Raw genomic sequence first — 21,067 nt, forward strand, 5'->3', positions numbered from 1 at the left:
GTAATCACCTCCCCACCTACCAGTGACTGGAGCAGTCCTGTTTTACACCTAAAAAGTCTACCATCGACCATATCCTGGAACTGTGGGTTCTCATTGAGCGCAAACACAAATATCTGCAGAGTTTCTTTGCAGCCTTGTCGATTTTCATGAAGCTTTCGACTCATTTGATCAAGCTACCCTGTGGGACATCCTGAGACTTAGCGGAAACCCCTAACACAACGAAATTACTGGATATCACGGCTTGCCTGTACATTGGTACTGTGAGTGCTGTGTAGAGTGGAGGCAGAGTTTATCTCAGTTGATTCTGGTGTTCCTCAAGGGTGTGTTCTTGCTCCTACTCAGTTCAATGTGAGGAGTCTGAGTGTCTGGGCTTGCGAGTGTCCTGGATAAAATCCAGGATCCAGGCCTTTAATGACCTCTTAAGCACAGCCATCAGCAGCATGTCTGTCTGCAGAGAGAGTGTCGACCTTCTCGAGAGGTTTACTTACCTCAGCAGTGACATTCATGTCTCTGGTGCCTCTTCCTATGAAGTCAGTAGACCAATCCAGGAGAGCATGGGCGGGTCATGAGGTTGCTGGAAATGTGTGAATGTGTGTGTGGCACTCCCGATATCTATGCAAAAGGACGAAGGTCCAAGTCTTTAGAGTCCTGATGCTTCTTGTCTTGCTATATGGTTGCAAGACATGAACGCTATCCAGTGACCTGAGATGAAGACTGGACTCCTTTGGTACTGTGCCTCTTCTGAGAATCTTTAGCTCCCGCTGGTTTGACTTTGTGTCGAATGAGCGGTTGCTCACGGAGTCCCAAATGAGACATATTACCTGCATTGTGAGAGGGAGCGTCAGTTACAGCACTGAGTGTGATCCAGGTCGCATAATCCTCTTCAATGAAGACCCCAGTGGCTGGACCAGGCCAAGGGGATGCCCACATAACACCTGGCTGCGGCAGAACCACATGTATGCCTAGGGGGTTGACAACCAGAAAACCCTGAGTTGTTTTGTTGTGTAGTGGGTGCGACAACACGCTTTACCAGTGCCTTCTCCCTGACCTGGCCAGACAACACATGAAAGCCCACATGAAGTTTGCAAAATGGCATTTAAAGGGCTATGAGAAACAAGACAATCTGCTCTGATGAAACCAAGATTTAACTGTTTGGCCTCAATTTTAAGTGTAATGCCTAGAAGAAACCAGGCACTCCTTATCATCTACACAATACTAATTCAACAGTGGAAGCATGGTAGTGGCAGCATCATGCTGTTGGGATGGGTTTTTTAGTAGCAAAGCCTGGGAAACTAGCCAGGGTTTAAAAGATGAATGTTGCAAAGTACCGAGATATCCTTAATGAAAGGGGCAACAACATCAAAGTGTTGTCATTCACCTTTGGAAACATCCTTATTATAACTCGCCCTTACATAGGACAAATACAATTTGGACTTAAAACTACAGTCTATATATTTTATATCTATTAAAAATTAAATCAAGTTTTTATTTGTTTTTGTATTATTCTCACTTTATGCATTAAATTGCTGTAGAGTATGCACATAAGTATTAGTGTACTTAATTATGAATAAACTGAACTAAATGAAATTGAAATGAAGAAAACTGCATTTTAATAAATGGAGACAAAGCAGTATTAACTTAGGCCAAGATCTTGCTTTAGGATTATAAATCTTACATTATTAAAATGTTATTTATTCCATACAGTTTATGGTATATGTCCATTTTTAAGTGAAGCCTAATTGGATATGGGAATTATTTGTTGCATAGGGAAAGGCATTGAGGGAATGTATACAGTGGTCTACAGTAGAGGCCTTCATTTAGGAAATAGCACGCTTTCCTGGTGAATATCTTTTTGCAGTTTTTCAACCACATTTCACAATGTGTCACAGAGAACTGATTAACTGATCACAAACATTCACTAGTTAATCATTGACCTGATGCGACTTTTAATTTTTTTGTGGTTACCTTCTGATAAGGTTAGCTGGTTGCTTGAGATCTGTTTTCTCTATTCTGTGTTGTCCTTGGCCAGCCTTTGGAGTGAGACCCATAATTTATGTATCATCCAACACCACCTAATCCCATCTTCTTTGGTCTCCTCTCTGGACCTCATTTCATTTGCCTCTTTATTGGCCACATCTCACTCTGATAGATTACTACTCCACCTAACACACCTTTTCAGTTGAATGGCAAAGAGGTTTCTTTAGAAGTTAGATTGGGTGACAGCTGCCTTAAATTTCTCCCTTGAACCTCTCACCCTTACTTTCACTTGTGTATGTACATCTTCAATTAGGATTTAGAACACTTTTCTGGTAAATATATTTTTTGCAGCTTTGCAACCACATTTTTGTCAATAAATAAAGATTCCAGGCTCATTCCGCAATGTGTCACAGAGAACAGATTAAATGCTCACAGACATTCACTACTGTAGTTGGTCATTGACCTTGCAAGTTTTCATTTTTTGTGGTAACCTTCTGATAATCTCTGAAGCAGTGTTTATTTCCAATTAAATGTTTTTTTTTATTAAACTGATTTAAATATAGCTGCAGAACCCTATAGAGTTATTACTAGTATGGCTAAAAGACATGCTGTATGAGCTTATTACTGTGTGAGTGCTTTAAAGCTAAAAAGAGTGCCTCCTACACTAGCTTTATTGATCATCAGATTTTTATGCAGAACTCTGTCCTGACATGGTAATTTATACACTGACATAATAATGTGTACAGTAATCCCTCCTCCATCGCGGGGGTTGCGTTCCAGAGCCACCCGCGAAATAAGAAAATCCGCGAAGTAGAAACCATATGTTTATATGGTTATTTTTATATTGTCATGCTTGGGTCACAGATTTGCGCAGAAACACAGGAGGTTGTAGAGAGACAGGAACGTTATTCAAACACTGCAAACAAACATTTGTCTCTTTTTCAAAATTTTAAACTGTCCTCCATGACAAGACAGAGATGACAGTTCAGTCTCATAATTAAAAGAATGCAAACATATCTTCCTCTTCAAAGGAGCAAACAAATCAATAGTGCTGTTTGGCTTTTAAGTATGCGAAGCACCACGGCACAAAGCTGTTGAAGGCGGCAGCTCACACCCCCTCCGTCAGGAGCAGAGAGAGAGACAGAGAAAAAAATCAATACGTGCCCTTTGAGCTTTTAAGTATGCGAAGCAACGTTCAGCATGTCGTTTCAGGAAGCAGCTGAAGCTGCACAAAAGATAGCAACGTGAAGATAATCTTTCAGCATTTTTAGACGAGTGTCCGTATCGTCTAGGTGTGCGAACAGCCCCCCTACGTCAACGCAAGAGAGAGAGAGAGAGAAAGTAAGTTGGGTAGCTTCTCAGCCATCTGCCAATAGTGTCCCTTGTATGAAATCAACTGGGCAAACCAACTGAGGAAGCATGTACCAGAAATTAAAAGACCCATTGTCCGCAGAAACCCACGAAGCAGCAAAAAATCCGCGATATATATTTAAATATGCTTACATATAAAATCCGCGATGGAGTGAAGCCGCGAAAGGCGAATCGCGATATAGCGAGGGATTACTGTAAATACATTTTGTAAGCTAGGGGGAGAAGTAGGTAAACTTTATATGTGAAAAAGACTTTACAATTGTCTCTAAATGGAAGTCAATAGACAGACTTAAGAGCTTTAATTAATAGTTTTAATCATTTGTGTCATGTTTTATGTTAAGTGCAGGGAAAAAGTGAATGGCCATAAAACATTCAGCTTTGTTTCAAATGATTGAATTAGCTAGCTTTCAAGATCCTGCTGCTTAAGTCATCACTTTAAATCAGGAATATTTCCCATTTATATAAAGCAGAAATTTCATTCGGCTAAGGAAGTTCAACCTAAGATGGAAGTGTTTTGTAAAATGTTTTAGCATTGCCTTATTACTCTGTTATGGGCAACTGAAAGAACTTCTGTTTTTTCTGAATTTAAAGACCATTATAGTCGTGCATTATTTTTACTTAGTAAAATATTTTTTTAATGATGTAATTAAATATATTTTGTTTCAAATTATAAATATAGCAGCTTGTCATTAGCAGTGAATATGAATATTATTTTTCTGAAATATATCTGCTAAATGTAACATGTAAAAAAAGGAGAACTTGTCCCAGGACTGAAAACTTCTGTTGGACACTGTTGCTAACTACAGACAGAAATGAAGGGAGGGATGTCTTCAGATGTGTGTATATATTGAAAAAATTTAATAAGCATAAAATAAATATGAACAGTATCTAATAGGCCAAGTAAATTCCAAAGCTTGTGTGGAAGATTGCTGATACCAACAGTATCAAAAGATGCACTCTAATTACATAAAAATAATGCTAGTAAAAGCTGTACTTGTACTGTGACAGATATAAATTTCTTAAGATAAGAGTCAAGTTGTCAGACTGCAGTCCCTAAAACTTGAAATTGCAAAGGTAAATTTGAACTTGGCCTTCAACAGAATATTTGGGGATAAGAGGAATTTGACGGGATAATGCATTGGTGTCCAATTTTTTTGTTCCAGCCAATTTCATAATCAGGCCTTCTAAATTGATACTACTATTTAATTAGTTCAACTTTTTATCTCTTCTTCTGCATTTACAGCAGTTTTTTGAGTTTTACAATCATAAGAAGTTTAGAAATATTCATATTTTTAGCATAGTTTTCAAATCTTAACACTATTTTTTCCAATTATTCACTTTTTTCTGTGGTGTTTGCTACTTTATATGTGTCCTAATATTAACAATTAATGATAAGGAGAGTTGTCTCTATGCAACCTTTTCTGATTTCTTTAATGCAGAGTATTGTGTTATATTGTAAGCTAAGAAGTATTAACAAATTTAAGGAAAAAAATGAAAGACTACTCAGAGAGTTGTCTGCAGCACCATGCATGAGTGGAATTTTCGTCTAAGCAACTCTGTCTTGTGTATTGGAGGTTGTTCAGAGGTAATTGGAAGGCTAACTAAAATGTTATGGCAAGATTTTATCACACAGAGGATTTATCAGATTGTTTTCCCATATTTGTTTTTGTTCAAATGATAATTAAGGGAAAAAAGTCTTCCTCACTAAAACACCCAAAGCTCAACATATGTTTTTGAGAATTTCATGATTTCACACGTTACTAAAGTAATGTAAATATTATCTTATAATCATTTGTAATTGGAGAGCAACTTGGCAGATATCAATAGATCAATATTTTACTGCTTTGTGCTACTTTACAAAGAAAATGATCAAGTGATTGTTTTGCTTTCAGGTCGTTGCCTTTCATTGTGAAGGTTGAGAAGATCTTTGTAGCCATGTGTTTTCCTGCACTGAAGTCTTATAATTGAACTTGATTTGTTTTTCTTTCAGCTCTGTTTAAATTAGAGTTCAGTTTTGTGATGGTTAATAATTTCACAATCACTGACACAAATCAGTTTTATAAAATTGTTACTGAATTAGATCTGTTATTACCATCTTGAGTGTAATTTATCTATTTACTTTTGCAGGTGGACAGCATTGTGGCAGCGGAGTATGAGCTCGAATATCTTTTGTTGGAAGGTCACTGTTTTGATGTCACCACGGGTCAGCCTCCTAGAGGACTGCAGTTTACACTGGGGACTGCCTCCAACCCTCTTATTGTAGATACAATTGTGATGGCTAATCTGGCAAGTGATAAATAATATCTCTGTATTATAAAAAGAAATGCTGTCCCCTGTCCTGATAGTCTACGATACGTGATCTTTCTCGAAAGATAATTTAAAGACCCGCGAGACGAAAGAGACCTGCCACGGTGCGTCTCACGGGAACAGAGAACGAGAGTCTTGCAAGACACACCCTACTTACAAGCAATATCAAAAAAAAAAAACAAATCAGTAGTGTAAAGGCAGTCATGCAGCACACACAGCTGCAGGGCTCTCAGTGCATATAAAATGTATAAGGTCAGTACGGTAGAAATGAAATGAATAGGGTAGAAATAAATCATCGACGATTAAACGAAGAAGAAAGAAAAGCGCGGAGAACAGAGACCCAAAAGCGATTGAGAGAAAAATAAATGCTAAAAAGAAAAACAATAATCTAGGTTCAAATTTAGAAAATAAGGAACGTGGTGATCAGCCCGGAACAAGTGAAATGGAAAAAAAAAAGCACGTCCAATCGGGCGCGGAGAAAAGAGACTCAAATGCATTGGACAGAAAAAAGAGCAAAAAAGAATAATCGAGGTGCAAATTCAGAAAATAAGTAAAGTAATTATCAGCCCGGAACAAGTGGAATTGAAAAAAAAAGCACGTCCAATCCAGCTCAGAATTAAATGACAGTGAGTAAAAGACAAAGTAGAACTTCATAGAGATGTTTACAAACGTTGGCGCTAAACACATGCAGAGCAGGTTAGAGACTATGAAACCAGTGCAATTAGAAAGGCTCAAAAAAAAAACTGGCACTATACACATGTACCACAACCGAACGCGAGCAGCGTTATACATCCTGCAAGAAAGAATTCAACCACGCCTGTGGCCAGAAATAAAAGACAGGTATTGCTTTTACAGCGTCATGCGAGACCAGGCAGTGAGCCATCATTTAAAACAAGTCAACAGACCTCTAAGCTAGCAGTTGTTGGATTGCTTTTGGCAGGCAAGCATCGTGTGCTCAGAGCTCTTAAAACAATGACATGTGACAGGCAGAAGAGGCAGCTAGCAAGCAGCAAAAAGACAGCAAATGATTCAAAGGCATATCCTTAGCGTACGTTCAGCCGCAACACCCTTCACAACACAAGCAGTATTATATGTCCGGGAAGAAAGAGATGTATCCTCGCGCGGGGCAGGAAATAAAGAAACAAGTATCGTTTTTACAAAAGTTTTTAAAGTAAAAGTGAAAATAATGCATATGTAACAATTCACAAGAAAATAACAATCTCTTTAAATTGTAGGTTGCCTGCCTAAGGTAAAGTCATCCCTGATGAATGGGGACATGGGAATGAGGGGTCCTTTCATCAGATAAGCGCTATTTCAGATGTGGAATGGCAAAATGGGGGAGGCAGCTTGATGAATGAGGTCTCCAGGACTTAAAAACAAATCCAAATCATATTATGTGATATCATCTAATGTGAAATTCTACTCCGTACTTCTAGAATTTTTAGTTTTATACTGTATTGAGGATTTATTCTGTTCTATGTATTGTACTGTACGGCTCAGAATTAAAAGACAATGAATAAAAGGACAAAGTAGAACTTAATAATGATGTTTACAAACGTTGACGCTAAACACATGCAGAGCAGGTTAGAGATTATGAAACCAGTGAAATTAGAAAGGCTCAAAAAAAAAAAAAAACGGCGCTATACACATGTGGAGAAAGTTAAAGGATATGAAAGTAGGAAAATTAGAAAATATTAAAAAAAGTAAAGATCGCAGTAGCGCAAACAAACCAAACTGCCTCATTTAACTATGCACCAGTCTAACTTTGGTTTTGCACAATAATTACTACACTATTGCACCTTAACACTTAATTCTACTTCATTCACATATATTTTACTTATTTATTATGTTCTACTATACTGTTATCTTTCAATCTATGACTTTTTGTTAATTTAACTGATATTCGTCTAACTTTGCACAGTTTTTGATAAGCGGATCAGGATGCATTTCACTGCGTGTTGTCCTGTATAACTACGCATGTGACAAATAAAGAATCTTGAGAATTTCAAAAACGGAGTTTACTGTACATGCATTTATTGGTTACTTTGTTCATGTATATATATTTATCTGTCTGCTTATTTAAATTGCTACATTTACTCCAGGAGTCAAAAACGTTGTGTCTAGCCCTTGTACAAAAACCTAGACAAAAGCTGGGGTATCACCTTGGTAACCCCATGTACTTTTGGAACTGTGAGAGGAAAATAGCACGACTTTACAGACAGGAGTCCAATGCAGAACTCTACTTTTTTACTTTGTAAAAAAAAAATTATTAACTGCTGATAATGTAGATAGCTTTGTCTCTGCTGAAATTCCAAACAGAGAAACCTGTCCTAGCCTCATTAAAAAGATTCAGCATATTGGGACTCGCAAGATTACAAATATTGTTTTTACAAAAGTTCTGAAATAAAAGTTAAACTAATGAAATAGCAGCAATTCAAAGAAAAAAAATCTTAAAAGTGTGTATCCAGAAAACCAAACACGGGGGTTGGCGAGCGAAGCGAGCAGGGGGCGAAGCCCCCTAGTATTTATAAATAAAAATTACCAGCATTCAAAGGCGTGGTTTTCTGATCCAGATTTTAGCTATTATACATTTTTCACATGTGATAGACTAAAGCAAAATATAAAATAATAACATAATTACAGAAATGCAGAATACTTATAATAGGTACTTGACTTTTCTAAATGTAGTATCAAGCTGTGTAGCTTTATGTTAATTGAATTTGTTAAAGCTGTGTAAAAATGAAACATGGTTATTTTCTTCAGTAAATTTATGTTGAATAGCAGCAAGGAAGCAATTATACAATATGTACGTCAGATAATGAATTAAGTTAAACTCATTTATGAAGCTAATGTTATACACAAAAATAATTTTAATAAATAATATATAACAAATATTAGGTATCTATACCCCTTAAAACACTACTATTTAAACTATACACTATATAAAGCATATAAACCGTATATCTTAAAAGCATTTTTTGCTGTTTGAAACCAAAATGCGTTTTTTTTTAACCTCCTGTAAGGAAGTGTTTGTGTAAAAAATTAAATATTCCAAACACAGTTCAAGTTTACACACCCTTAATAAGAGCAATTGTATTAGCAATTGCATTTAAAGTCACAGAATAGGGTAATCCTCTTGAAGTGTAATGACTCTTGATTTTTATAAAATAAAGCTAAAAAAACTTTATAAAGCAAATAAAGCTGTTTATTTAAATCCTCCTTTTAACCTAAAATAAGGTAATGAAGCCCAAATATATATATTTCTAAAACAGTATATCTGTGCAGAAAAGTTTTTTTTCTACTTTTGCTTTATGAGTAGTTTTTTTAATCTTAAATTCAGACTTGCATTTGTTTGTATACCAAAAATATCAATATTCACTCCATTTACCCTTCACTTAAAATGACTAATATGCATCTCTGTGTATAATGTATATTGTCACAAGTCTCAAGTTTTCTAATTGTGGGAATAATATACTTGACTACAAAACATTTCTAGGTTCTATGAGGGTAACAGTTGCATTTTATTTTATTAATTCATGTTTTGAATGTTTTAAATTGATGTAAATTCCTCCTCAACAGTTGTTCATTCTGCCCTTTGTCCTGTTGATCAAATGAGCATGCACTTATAAGGTTTTGCAGTTCTGCATCCATTACAACACTGTCTGCAAACATTTACATGTTATATCCGTTATTTTGATGTTAAATGAAAGTAATAATATTCAACTAGTTATACTCAAATATACTTTCATTCTGTAGAAAAAGTATTGAACTTGTACATGTTACACTAGATTTTCATTGCAATGTAGGAAAAGATTTAAGATCATTGTCATTGTACTCTTCATTACTGTATTTGTGCATATATGGTGCACTGCATTATTTTTTGTTTGTTCACTTTTAACATGCTATTAATTCCTTGCTTTATTATTTTATAAGTGCATACTATAACTCGCAAACATTAATGCAAAGTTTTCTTTTATTAGGGTTATTTCCAATTAAAAGCCAACCCTGGGGCTTGGGTTTTAAGGCTAAGAAAGGGAAGGTCAGATGAAATATATAAAATTTACAGGTAACTCACTGTTAATTCAATTTATTTTCATTTTGCAATTAAATAAGTGCTGGGAGATATGTAAGTTAATTATGTAATTGTACTCAATTAGGTTTTAATAACTAATATTAATCTCAAAGACTGAAAATATCAGCTAGTGTTTTTGAAGTTATTTGAATTGCCCAATTAAAAAATAAAAATAATTTCCAAATCATCTTAATTTTTAAGAATGCTCATAATAAAGATGGGGCTGTCAAAAGGTTTTTAATTGTGATCAGTTGCAAATTGTCACTTGTCACCAACATCATGTTTTGGTTGCTGAAACTGAAAATATAGGTGACATTTCAGTCTGAAGTGTTATCACATAACATGTCATAATTCCAGCTTTGTGCACACCTATTTCATGTACAGTGTATGGGTGGTGTGGTGGTAGCGCTGTTTCCTTGCATTAGGGAGACGGGGCTATGCCTCATGGGGTTGCATGTTCTCCCCAAGTCTGCATGGGTTTCCTCTCACACTCCAAACATATGCAGGTCAGCTTAATTGGCTTTTCTAAAAAAAAGCCCTAGTGTGTGTATTTACAGTTAGGTCCATAAATATTTGGACAGAGACAACTTTTTTCTAATTTTGGTTCTGTACATTACCACAATGAATTTTAAATGAAACAACTCAGATGCAGCTGAAGTGCAGACTTTCAGCTTTAATTCAGTGGGGTGAACAAAATGATTGCATAAAAATGTGAGGCATCTAAAGCATTTTTTTAACACAATCCCTTCATTTCAGGGGCTCAAAAGTAATTGGACAAATTAAATAACTGGAAATAAAATGTTCATTTTCTAATACTTGGTTGAAAACCCTTTGCTGGCAATGACAGCCTGAAGTCTTGAACTCATGGACATCACCAGATGCTGGGTTTCCTCCTTTTTAATGCTCTGCCAGGCCTTTACTGCAGCGGCTTTCAGTTGCTGTTTGTTTGTGGGCCTTTCTGTCTGAAGTTTAGTCTTCAACAAGTGAAATGCATGCTCAATTGGGTTAAGATCAGGTGACTGACTTGGCCATTCAAGAATTTTCCACTTCTTTGCTTTAATAAACTCCTGGGTTGCTTTGGCTGTATGTTTTGGGTCATTGTCTATCATGAAACGCCGCCCAATCAGTTTGACTGCATTTAGCTGGATTTGAGCAGACAGTATGTCTCTGAACACCTCAGAATTCATTCGGCTGCTTCTGTCCTGTGTCACATCATCAATAAACACTAGTGTCCCAATGCCACTGGCAGCCATGCACGCCCAAGCCATCACACTGCCTCCACCGTGTTTTACAGATGATGTGGTATGCTTTGGATAATAAGCTGTTCCACACCTTCTCCATACTTTTTTCTTGCCATCATTCTGGTAGAGGTTGATCTTGGTTTCATCTGTCCAAAGAATGTTTTTCCAGAACTGTGCTGGCTTTTTTAGATGTTCTTTAGCAAAGTCCAATCTAGTCTTTCTATTCTTGAGGCTTATGAGTGGCTTGTACCTTGCAGTGCACCCTCTGTATTTCCTTTCATGCAGTCTTCTCTTTATGGTAGACTTGGATATCCATACGCCTACCCCCTGGAGAGTGTTGTTCACTTGGTTGGCAGTTGTGAAGGGGTTTCTCTTCACCATGGAAATGATTCTGCGATCATCCACCACTGTTGTCTTCCGTGGACGTCCAGGTCTTTTTGCATTGCTGAGTTCACCAGTGCTTGCTTTCTTTCTCAGGATGTACCAAACTGTAGATTTTGCCACTCATAATATTGTAGCAATTTCTCGGATGGGTTTTTTCTGTTTTCGCAGCTTAAGGATGGCTTCTTTCACCTGCATGGAGAGCTCCTTTGACCACATGTTGTCTGTTCACAGCAAAATCTTCCACATGCAAGCACCACACATCCAATCAACTCCAGGCCTTTTATCTGCTTAATTGATAATGACATAATGACGGATTTTCCCACACCTGCCCATGAAATAGCCTTTGAGTCAATTGTCCAATTACTTTTGAGCCCCTGAAATGAAGGGATTGTGTTAAAAAAATGCTTTAGTTGCCTCACATTTTTATATAATCATTTTGTTCACCCCACTGAACTAAAGCTGAAAGTATGCACTTCAACTGCATCTGAGTTGTTTCGTTTAAAATTCATTGGGGTAATGTACAGATCCAAAATTAGAAAAACGTTGTCTCTGTCCAAATATTTATGGACCTAACTGTAACTGCAGTGGACATTTCAGTGATTTTTCCTGCCTTGCAGGAATACAATCCAGCTTCACTCTGATTCTGTTTGGGAAAAGTGGGTTTGGAAGTGACAACATGGATGGATGGTAGTCTAATGTTATATATTTTAGTACATTCATCATACATTCATACACATTCTGTATAGCAAACAAATAAATGAAAACATAGTATGTAGCTATTCTTACCACATTTTAACATAAAATGACAGCAGACACTCCTGCTTGTCATTTCAGCCTGCTTATCTTCTGTTTTATGTCCTTTTTTCAAAAATATTTAGCAGCCTTTCTCTTACTTGTTTCTTTAATGGGTTTCTAAAATATTGATACTTTTATCCTGTATCTAAATAAAAAGAAATAATTGCTACTATTAAAATGCATTGGTGTTTATTTTAATAACAGTCAAAGAGAAGTGAAAAATGTATCAAAAGAATTTTTGTTTTGTTGCATACAACCTGACTACTGTTTGTGTACCATACATATTAAGGACCGCTTCTCTTGTGCATAACTGCATTGATGTATTAGTACTGTACTTTTAAGTTAAAATTAAAGAACATTTTCAATTACCTATATGACTGATCAAAACTACACAGTTTAATGACAGTCCTTAAAATTGAACTTTTTTTTTTTTTTTTAAAAAAACAATGTCAACCTAGCTGGGACCATGGCCCTCAGTTTAGAAACTATTGGCTTAAATAGCAATGGGTCTTGAAAAACATACAGTGCATCCAGAAAGTATTCACAGCGCATCACTTTTTCCACATTTTGTTATGTTACAGCCTTATTCCAAAATGGATTAAATTCATTTTTTTTCCTCAGAATTCTACACACAACACCCCATAATGACAACGTGAAAAAAGTTTACTTGAGGTTTTTGCAAATTTATTAAAAATAAAAAAATTGAGAAAGCACATGTACATAAGTATTCACAGCCTTTTGTGTGATTCTCAAAATTGAGCTCAGGTGCGTCCTGTTTCCCCTGATCCTCCTTGAGATGTTTCTGCAGCTTAATTGGAGTCCACCTGTGGTAAATTCAGTTGACTGGACATGATTTGGAAAGGCACACACCTGTCTATATAAGGTCCCACAGTTGACAGTTCATGTCAGAGCACAAACCAAGCATGAAGTCAAAGGAATTGTCTGTAGACCTCCGAGACAGGATTGTCTCGAGGCACATATCTGGGGAAGGTTACAGAAAAATTTCTGCTCCTTTGAAGGTCCCAATGAGCACAGTGGCCTCCACCATCTGTAAGTGGAAAAAGTTCGAAACCACCAGGACTCTTCCTAGAGCTGGCCAGCCATCTAAACTGAGCGATCGGGGGAGAAGGGTCTTAGTCAGGAGGTGACCAAAAACCCGATGGTCACTCTGTCAGAGCTCCAGAGGTCCTCTGTGGAGAGAGGAGAACCTTCCAGAAGGACAACCATCTCTGCAGCAATCCACCAATCAGGCCTGTATGGTAGAGTGGCCAGACGGAAGCCACTCCTTAGCAAAAGGCACATGGCAGCCCGCCTGGAGTTTGCCAAAAGGCACCTGAAGGACTCTCAGACCATGAGAAAATCAGACCATGAGAAAAAAAATTCTCTGGTCTGATGAGACAAAGATTGAACTCTTTGGTGTGAATGTCAGGCGTCACATTTGGAGGAAACCTGGCACCATCCTTACAGTGAAGCATGGTGGTGGCAGCATCATGCTGTGGGGATGTTTTTCAGCTGCAGGAACTGGGAGACTAGTCAGGATAAAAGGAAAGATGACTGCAGCAATGTACAGAGACATCCTGGATGAAAACCTGCTCCAGAGCGCTCTTGACCTCAGACTGGGGCGACGGTTCATCTTTCAGCAGGACAACGACCCTAAGCACACAGCCAAGATATCAAAGGAGTGGCTTCAGGACAACTCTGTGAATGTTGTTGAGTGGCCCAGCCAGAGCCCAGACTTGAATCCAATTGAACATCTCTGGAGAGATCTTAAAATGCCTGTGCACCGACGCTTCCCATCCAACCTGATGAAGCTTGAGAGGTGCTGCAAAGAGGAATGGGCGAAACTGGCCAAGGATAGGTGTTCCAAGCTTGTGGCATCGTATTCAAAAAGACTTGAGGCTGTAATTGCTGCCAAAGGTGCATCGACAAAGTATTGAGCAAAGGCTGTGAATACTTATGTACATGTGATTTCTCAGTTTTTTTATTTTTAATAACTTTGCAAAAACCTCAAGTACTAGAGTGTTGTACCATGTTAGCCATTATGAATGTAGAGAAAAGCCAAGCAATATAACACCTTTTATTGGCTAACTAAAAATATTACAATAAAAGGTGTCATTTTGCTTGGCTTTTCTCTACAAAAACCTCAAGTAAACTTTTTTCACGTTATCATTATGGGGTGTTGTGTGCAGAATTCTGAGGGAAAAAAATGAATTTAATCCATTTTGGAATAAGCCTGTAACATAACAAAAGGTGGAAAAAGTGATGCGCTGTGAATACTTTCTGGATGTACTGTACATGCTATGTTGTGAATGGGGTTGCGGAGTGTGACTAAAATAATGCATTGTATGTTTTAAATTCATTTCATACATTAATACTTTAACTATGACAGCCCTAATTACAATACAGATAGTTTAACTATTGTACTTACAGTATTTCCACTCAGCTTCACAGAGTTGTCTTGTTGTTGATTCAATGTTTACCAGTTCTAAATTAAACTGCAACTGGGCTTTTGTAACATGGTTAATTTCTTTCTATTTGTGTCCTTGATCCTTGCATGGCTTGTTTAAACTGTAAGAATTAAATAATTATTTTGGATGCTAGGGCACACATACAGTAGTTAAATTTTATGTACAGTAATTGCCATTTGTGAGCAGTAACGTGGAATGTTTTTTACTACTTCTTCTACTAATGGTAAAAACAGATACTGTATTTGACTTGATTTCAGGTACATATTATAATTCAGTGGTTAATATGTAGCGTTCCATTGACGAATGATACATTTTGTCAAATATATTTTTAGACTTTTTGCGTTGTTGTCAGTTAAAATATACAGTAATCCCTCCTCCATCACGGGGGTTGCGTTCCAGAGCCACCCGCGAAATAAGAAAATCCGCAAAGTAGAAACCATATGTTTTATATGGTTATTTTTATATTGTCATGCTTGGGTCACAGATTTGCGCAGAAACACAGGAGGTTGTAGAGAGACAGGAACGTTATTCAAACACTGCAAACAAACATTTGTCTCTTTTTCAAAAGTTTAAACTGTGCTCCATGACAAGACAGAGATGACAGTTCTGTCTCACAATTAAAAGAATGCAAACATATCTTCCTCTTCAAAGGAGTGCGTGTCAGGAGCACAGAATGTCACATAGATAGAGAAAACAATCTCTAGCAAACAAATCAATAGGGCTGTTTGGCTTTTAAGTATACGAAGCACCGCGGCACAAAGCTGTTGAAGGCGGCAGCTCACACCCCCTCCGTCAGGAGCAGGGAGAGAGAGAGAGAGACAGAGTTTGTTTTTCAGTCAGAAATCAATACGTGCCCTTCGAGCTTTTAAGTATGCGAAGCACTGTGCAGCATGTCGTTTCAGGAAGCAGCTGCACAAAAGATAGCAACGTGAAGATAATCTTTCAGCATTTTTAGACTAGTGTCCGTATCGTCTAGGTGTGCGAACAGCCCCCCTGCTCAATCCCCATACGTCAGGATCACAGATAGTCAGCGCAAGAGAGAGAGAAAAGTAAGCAATCTAGCTTCTCAGCCATCTGCCAATAGCGTCCCTTGTATGAAATCAACTGGGCAAACCAACTGAGGAAGCATGTACCAGAAATTAAAAGACCCCATTGTCCGCAGAAATCCGCGAACCAGCAAAAAATCCGCGATATATATTTAAATATGCTTACATATAAAATCCGCGATGGAGTGAAGCCGCGAAAGGCGAAGCGCGATATAGCGAGGGATCACTGTACTCAAAACATGAAACACTAGCAAAAGCTGTATAAGTTCTTATACATAATCATTTGCATGCAAGTGAACAGTTATAGTAAATATAAAAAAATATGACACTGATTAGTTGAAAAATAATTTAGGTTGTTAGTGTTATTTGTTCTGTCTTTTGAGATAGTTATCACAAAATATTTAGGATTTCTTAATGCCACATTCTACCAAATTCCTTTTTTCCTTTTATACACTACCTCTGCATAGGAAACAGAATCTGTGGAGCAAAATAGTTCTTGTATCTGCAATTTCTGTTTTCTGACATATACAAAAGATAAATACATTTTATAATTCATGCCTCTGAATTTTGTAGACATGCATGGCTTGTGTTTTTACAGTGGAAAAAATACATTTCTCCTTTACAACTACATTTATGAAGTAAATTGTATCGCTAGGGGTGGGCGGTATGACCAAAATTCTATATCACGTTATTATTCTAAATTATCCCGGTTTCACGGTATTCGACGGTATTTTTTTTTCCTTATGCATGAGTGGATGTTAACCATCATTTTCCACTGCAATTACTGCAGTAGACTGGCTAAGAATAACCTGTTAGACTGTTATGAGAATTGTACATTGTATAAAAAAACATTTTAATGTGCACACAAGTATTAATACAGGTTTGCATGGCCCCATAAAGTGATGTATGGGGTGACACTAATGAAGAGAAGGAATCACATTGCATGACAGTTGCAGTCAAAATATAGAACCTTTTTATTGAACAAATTTTGCAAAAACTTAAACTATGATTTTGACAACATTTTTTCAACCATCCAAAGAGGCATTTAGACTTAGTAAAATATCCAGAGGTGCTTGTCAAAACTTGTATTGCACTGAACATGTCTTAGAAAAGTAATAAATATAGTAAATATTTTTTGTGAACCAACTACACTTTGTTAATGTTAACTATCTCTGTCCACTGACAAGTTAAAGTGACTTTTTCAACAACTTTACCATCAATAAACTGCATAATATTTAAACTAATAAATTAATAACAATAAAATAAATAATAGTATTATTACTGATAGCTGCACTATTACTTCAAGACTTCAAGCCCAGGTGCATTACACAGTATTCACCAAATTAAAATAAAATAAAATAAAACAAGTACAACTTTGTGATGACATCCGTACCAACTGTACCATCATTTAGGTAAACTGCATTAATATGGACCTTGCTTCAAGCTAAGCTATATACATAAATAAAATAACTGCAACTTGCATTTACTGTATAATGCTATTTGTGGTATAGCCCTACGGAAGTGCATTAGGGCCACGGTGAAGAAAAAAAAATACAGTAAAGAGGGAAGAAAAAAAACAAACTACCGGTATATGTCAAGAGTAAAGTCGACATGCTGACTTTATTCTCGACATTTCCACTTTAATTTTGACGCTTCTGTCAAGATTAAAGTCAACATTTCCACTTTATTTTCATAGTTTACTTAATAATTAAAGTAGAATGTCATAAACTAAACTTCATCCTAAAATCAATGTTTAATTTACTTGATTTTCTCAAACCCCATCATAAGTTAATGCAGCACATTAAATGTTTTGTGTTGTGTTCCCCGACCCAGTTGTTAATCACTATGCTTCTTAAACTGACTTCCTATGCACTAAGAGGAGGCAGCAATCACCACACAGAATCCATTCATTTCATGGTATTCCTGCTGTCTAAAAATTTTGAATGCTAAGATAAATACTTGATATCATTTTCATGATGAAATGCATTAAAGCAGGTGTTAAACAAGGACGGTAGGGAGGCGGTAGTGCTGCTCCCTGGCAGTAAGGGGTCCCCAGGTGTAAATTCAGTGTAGAGACCTTTATGGCAGGTGTGACGAGGCTCAAAAAAACTGGATGCATGAATAGCTATCGCACAGGTTTAACTTAAATATTGTGTAAATGTTGGGTTTGTGATCTGGTGGTCGGAGACACGAACACAGAATTCAATGCATGTTTTTCTGAGCGGGCTTTCTTTATTGCATGCATTCTGTCTCTATCTGACGTACCAAAACCCCAGTTCCTATCCGTCCTTTTTCTTTCTCCACATAACCAATCACCACACGATAAACGTCTTTGTGAAATTAAAACAAGTTATAAACTTAGCCCACGGAGTGTTCAGAACTTTAAAAAATATCTTCGTTATACATGTTTAATTATGCCATCCATTCAGAGTTGCACCCATCGAAGGATGAATACAAGCAAAACATACACTAGCAGGGTCAATATAGCACAACAAAACCCCACATCCTACATGACTTTGAAAGGAAACTGAAGCGCCGAGTAAACCCACCAAAAAAACATGCAAATGCAAGGCAGGCACGCCGCCGTGCCCCCATATGATTAATGCATGCTTTAATGCATTTCACCATGAAAATTATATCAAGTATTTATCTTAGCATTCTAAATGTTCAGAGAGCAGGAAGATCATGAAGTGAATGTATTCTGTGCGGCGATTGCTGGCGGCGCCTCCTCCAAGTGCAAGAAGAAGTCAGTTTAAGAATCACTTAACACAAAACATTTAATGTGCTATATAACTTATGACGGGGTTTGAAAACATGTCGTCACACTATTACACAGTACCCCAGGTACATTACACTGTATTGAAAAACAAATAAAACAAGTACAACTTGGCTTGCAGTATTATCCAGTAGTATAGAAACAGTATTTACACATCTGACCTTTTAAAACTAAAGTATCTCCAGGCTCTCTGTCCATTTTCACCACGCAGCATTCCTATGCTACCGCCCACTATTTGGTGGTGTAGCAGTGAAAAAGAGCCCTAGTGCAACAAATCTGTGTTAGCGGTGTAAGCAGTGAAAAAGGTCCCCACTTGAACATTTCCCGCTGCGCCACGTTCCGAACACCGTTTAAGCAATTTAAACCGGGTGTTGCGGTATAAGAAAAATCCATATCATAAAAAAAATAAAAAAACGGTTTTCGGTATGAACTGGTATACTGCCCAGCACTATGTATCGCATTCATTTTTTTTTTTTTTTTTGTACCTTTTCCACATTTTATTGGTAATTATCAATCATTTTTCTAAATTGTCTTGTAGGTGTGTTTATTTCATTTTGATTTGATTTTTTTGGTTTTTTTTAGCCATGAAGGTACAGATTCTCCTACTGATGCAGATGATTTAATAGTGGTACTCAATAATTTTAAAAGTAAAATAATAAAGGTCAAGGTAAGATGTTTTAAAATATATTTACATAAAGCAATGCTGAATCATTTTGTCAAAATACTTTGTTTAAATGGTTCACTGTAAAAATAATTTACTTCTTAAAATGGAGAGTTGTTTTATGTCAAGAAATATATATACACATTTTATATTTATAAAGTAGGTTTTATGCTTTAGTTTATTCTAAGGTGCACAGACACCTATTTAGTATAATTTTAAAAGGGTAAAATGAATATACATTGTCCCAAATCATGGTTAGCTAAGTTATTAGATTCATTACAGCTTTGTCTTGTATTATAACTATTATCTGTTACAAATTGCTTTTGAATAACTTACAGTAAGAAATAGTATCTAGAAACTTTTCCCCCAGCTTGAAAATACCTTCATGTGTGTCATTGTTGCAGGTACAGAAAAAGCCAGACAAAATAAATGATGAGTTGTTAAATGATGGAAGTCATGAAAACGATTCTGGTTTTTGGGAGTCCCTTACAAGGTAAATAATATCTATTCAACCATCCATTATCCAACCCTCTATATCCTAACACAGGATCACGGCGGTCTGCTGGAGCCAATCCCAGCCAACACAGGGCACCAGCCCACCACAGGGCACACACACCAAGCACACACTAGGGGCAATTTAGGATCGCCAATGCACCTAACCTGCATGTCTTTGGACTGTGGGAGGAAACCCACGCAGACACAGGGAGAACATGCAAACTCCACGCAGAGAGGACCCGGGAAGCAAACCCAGGTCTCCTTGCTGCGAGGCAGCAGCACTACCACTGCACCGCTGTGCCCCCCTAATTAATATCTAACTAAGAAAAATAAAAATTTATAAACACTATATAGCAAACATTTTTTATTTTATGATTAATGTATATTTTATTAAAACTTTCCCAATGTTAGACAGATAAAAGAAGAAATCACTGTAGGTCAGTGTTTCCCAACCTCTGTCCTGTGGCCCCTCTGTGGCTGCAGGTTTTTGTTCCAAACAGCTTCTGTTTCTAATTGGATTCCTGGGCTAATTAAGTGATGTGTTATTTCCCAGGTTCTGTGTTTTGGGAACAATATAGAAATTAGAAAACTATGTTTGGTAAAAAAAAAAATCATATATATATATATATATATATATATTTATATATATTAAAATATACCAAGCAATTATATGGGAGAAATTTATTTTTTTCTTTTTAACAATATTTTCACACATGGAGATTTACATTAAAATGTGCATTGGAATCCTGTAGAACTCGATGTAAAAATTATGGGTACAGAACAAAACTTTTTCATTCACATATGAGTTAGAATTCAAGGTCATAATGGAGAAATGCAGGATGTCAAATTGTCTCTAATTTTCTTATGTCATCAAATGGATTTATTTCTTTAAACTTGCCATACAACATATAGGACAATTTTAATCATAAGCAAATGATTTAAATTGTGCTTTGATGTAAATCCTAATATTTTTCATTAATACTACTATAGCTTAAATAATATGTCCTTGTGACTGTATTAATAACAATGTATTGGCTGCAATGCTCAGTGCCACTTATTGGTTGCAGATAATGTTAGGTGTGTATGCTCTATGTACAGTATGACTACCTTTATTACACTTCCTAAGACAATGGTGATAAACTGTCATGGTACCTTAAAATTTAGCATGAAATTGCCTTTGGTTTTTCCTTTTGCATTTTTTCCTCTAATATATTGTTTTAATTGATCTCTTAAATTGATTTCATTTGATGTTGTCTGTACAGGCAGTACAGTACTTACATTTTCCTGTTTTATTATATGTTTTTTGAGATAATTTAGTCACATCAGGTAAGCAAGAGAATGTATGTGATTTCAATGCTGGGTGTAACCAATTTTGAATTTAAGCAAAATCAATAATAGTAAGTGGTTCATAATCATCAAATGACCTCTGAATAAAACTCCTGTGAAGCACAATGTTTTAATTGTCTGACTACCC

General features: G+C 36.6%; 1 protein-coding gene across 1 annotated transcript in view; it reads left to right on the forward strand.

The window, feature by feature from the left end:
* uggt1 (UDP-glucose glycoprotein glucosyltransferase 1) overlaps nt 1–21,067 on the forward strand; it is a 234,292-nt gene that overhangs the window by 179,770 nt on the left and 33,455 nt on the right. Inside the window, 4 exon segments of the mRNA XM_051921917.1 lie at nt 5,476–5,634; nt 9,636–9,721; nt 19,020–19,104; nt 19,503–19,591. Of these exon segments, the coding sequence (XP_051777877.1) occupies nt 5,476–5,634; nt 9,636–9,721; nt 19,020–19,104; nt 19,503–19,591 (419 nt within the window).

Source organism: Erpetoichthys calabaricus, chromosome 2, assembly GCF_900747795.2.
Source record: "Erpetoichthys calabaricus chromosome 2, fErpCal1.3, whole genome shotgun sequence".
NCBI classification, from domain to species: Eukaryota; Metazoa; Chordata; class Cladistia; order Polypteriformes; family Polypteridae; genus Erpetoichthys; species Erpetoichthys calabaricus.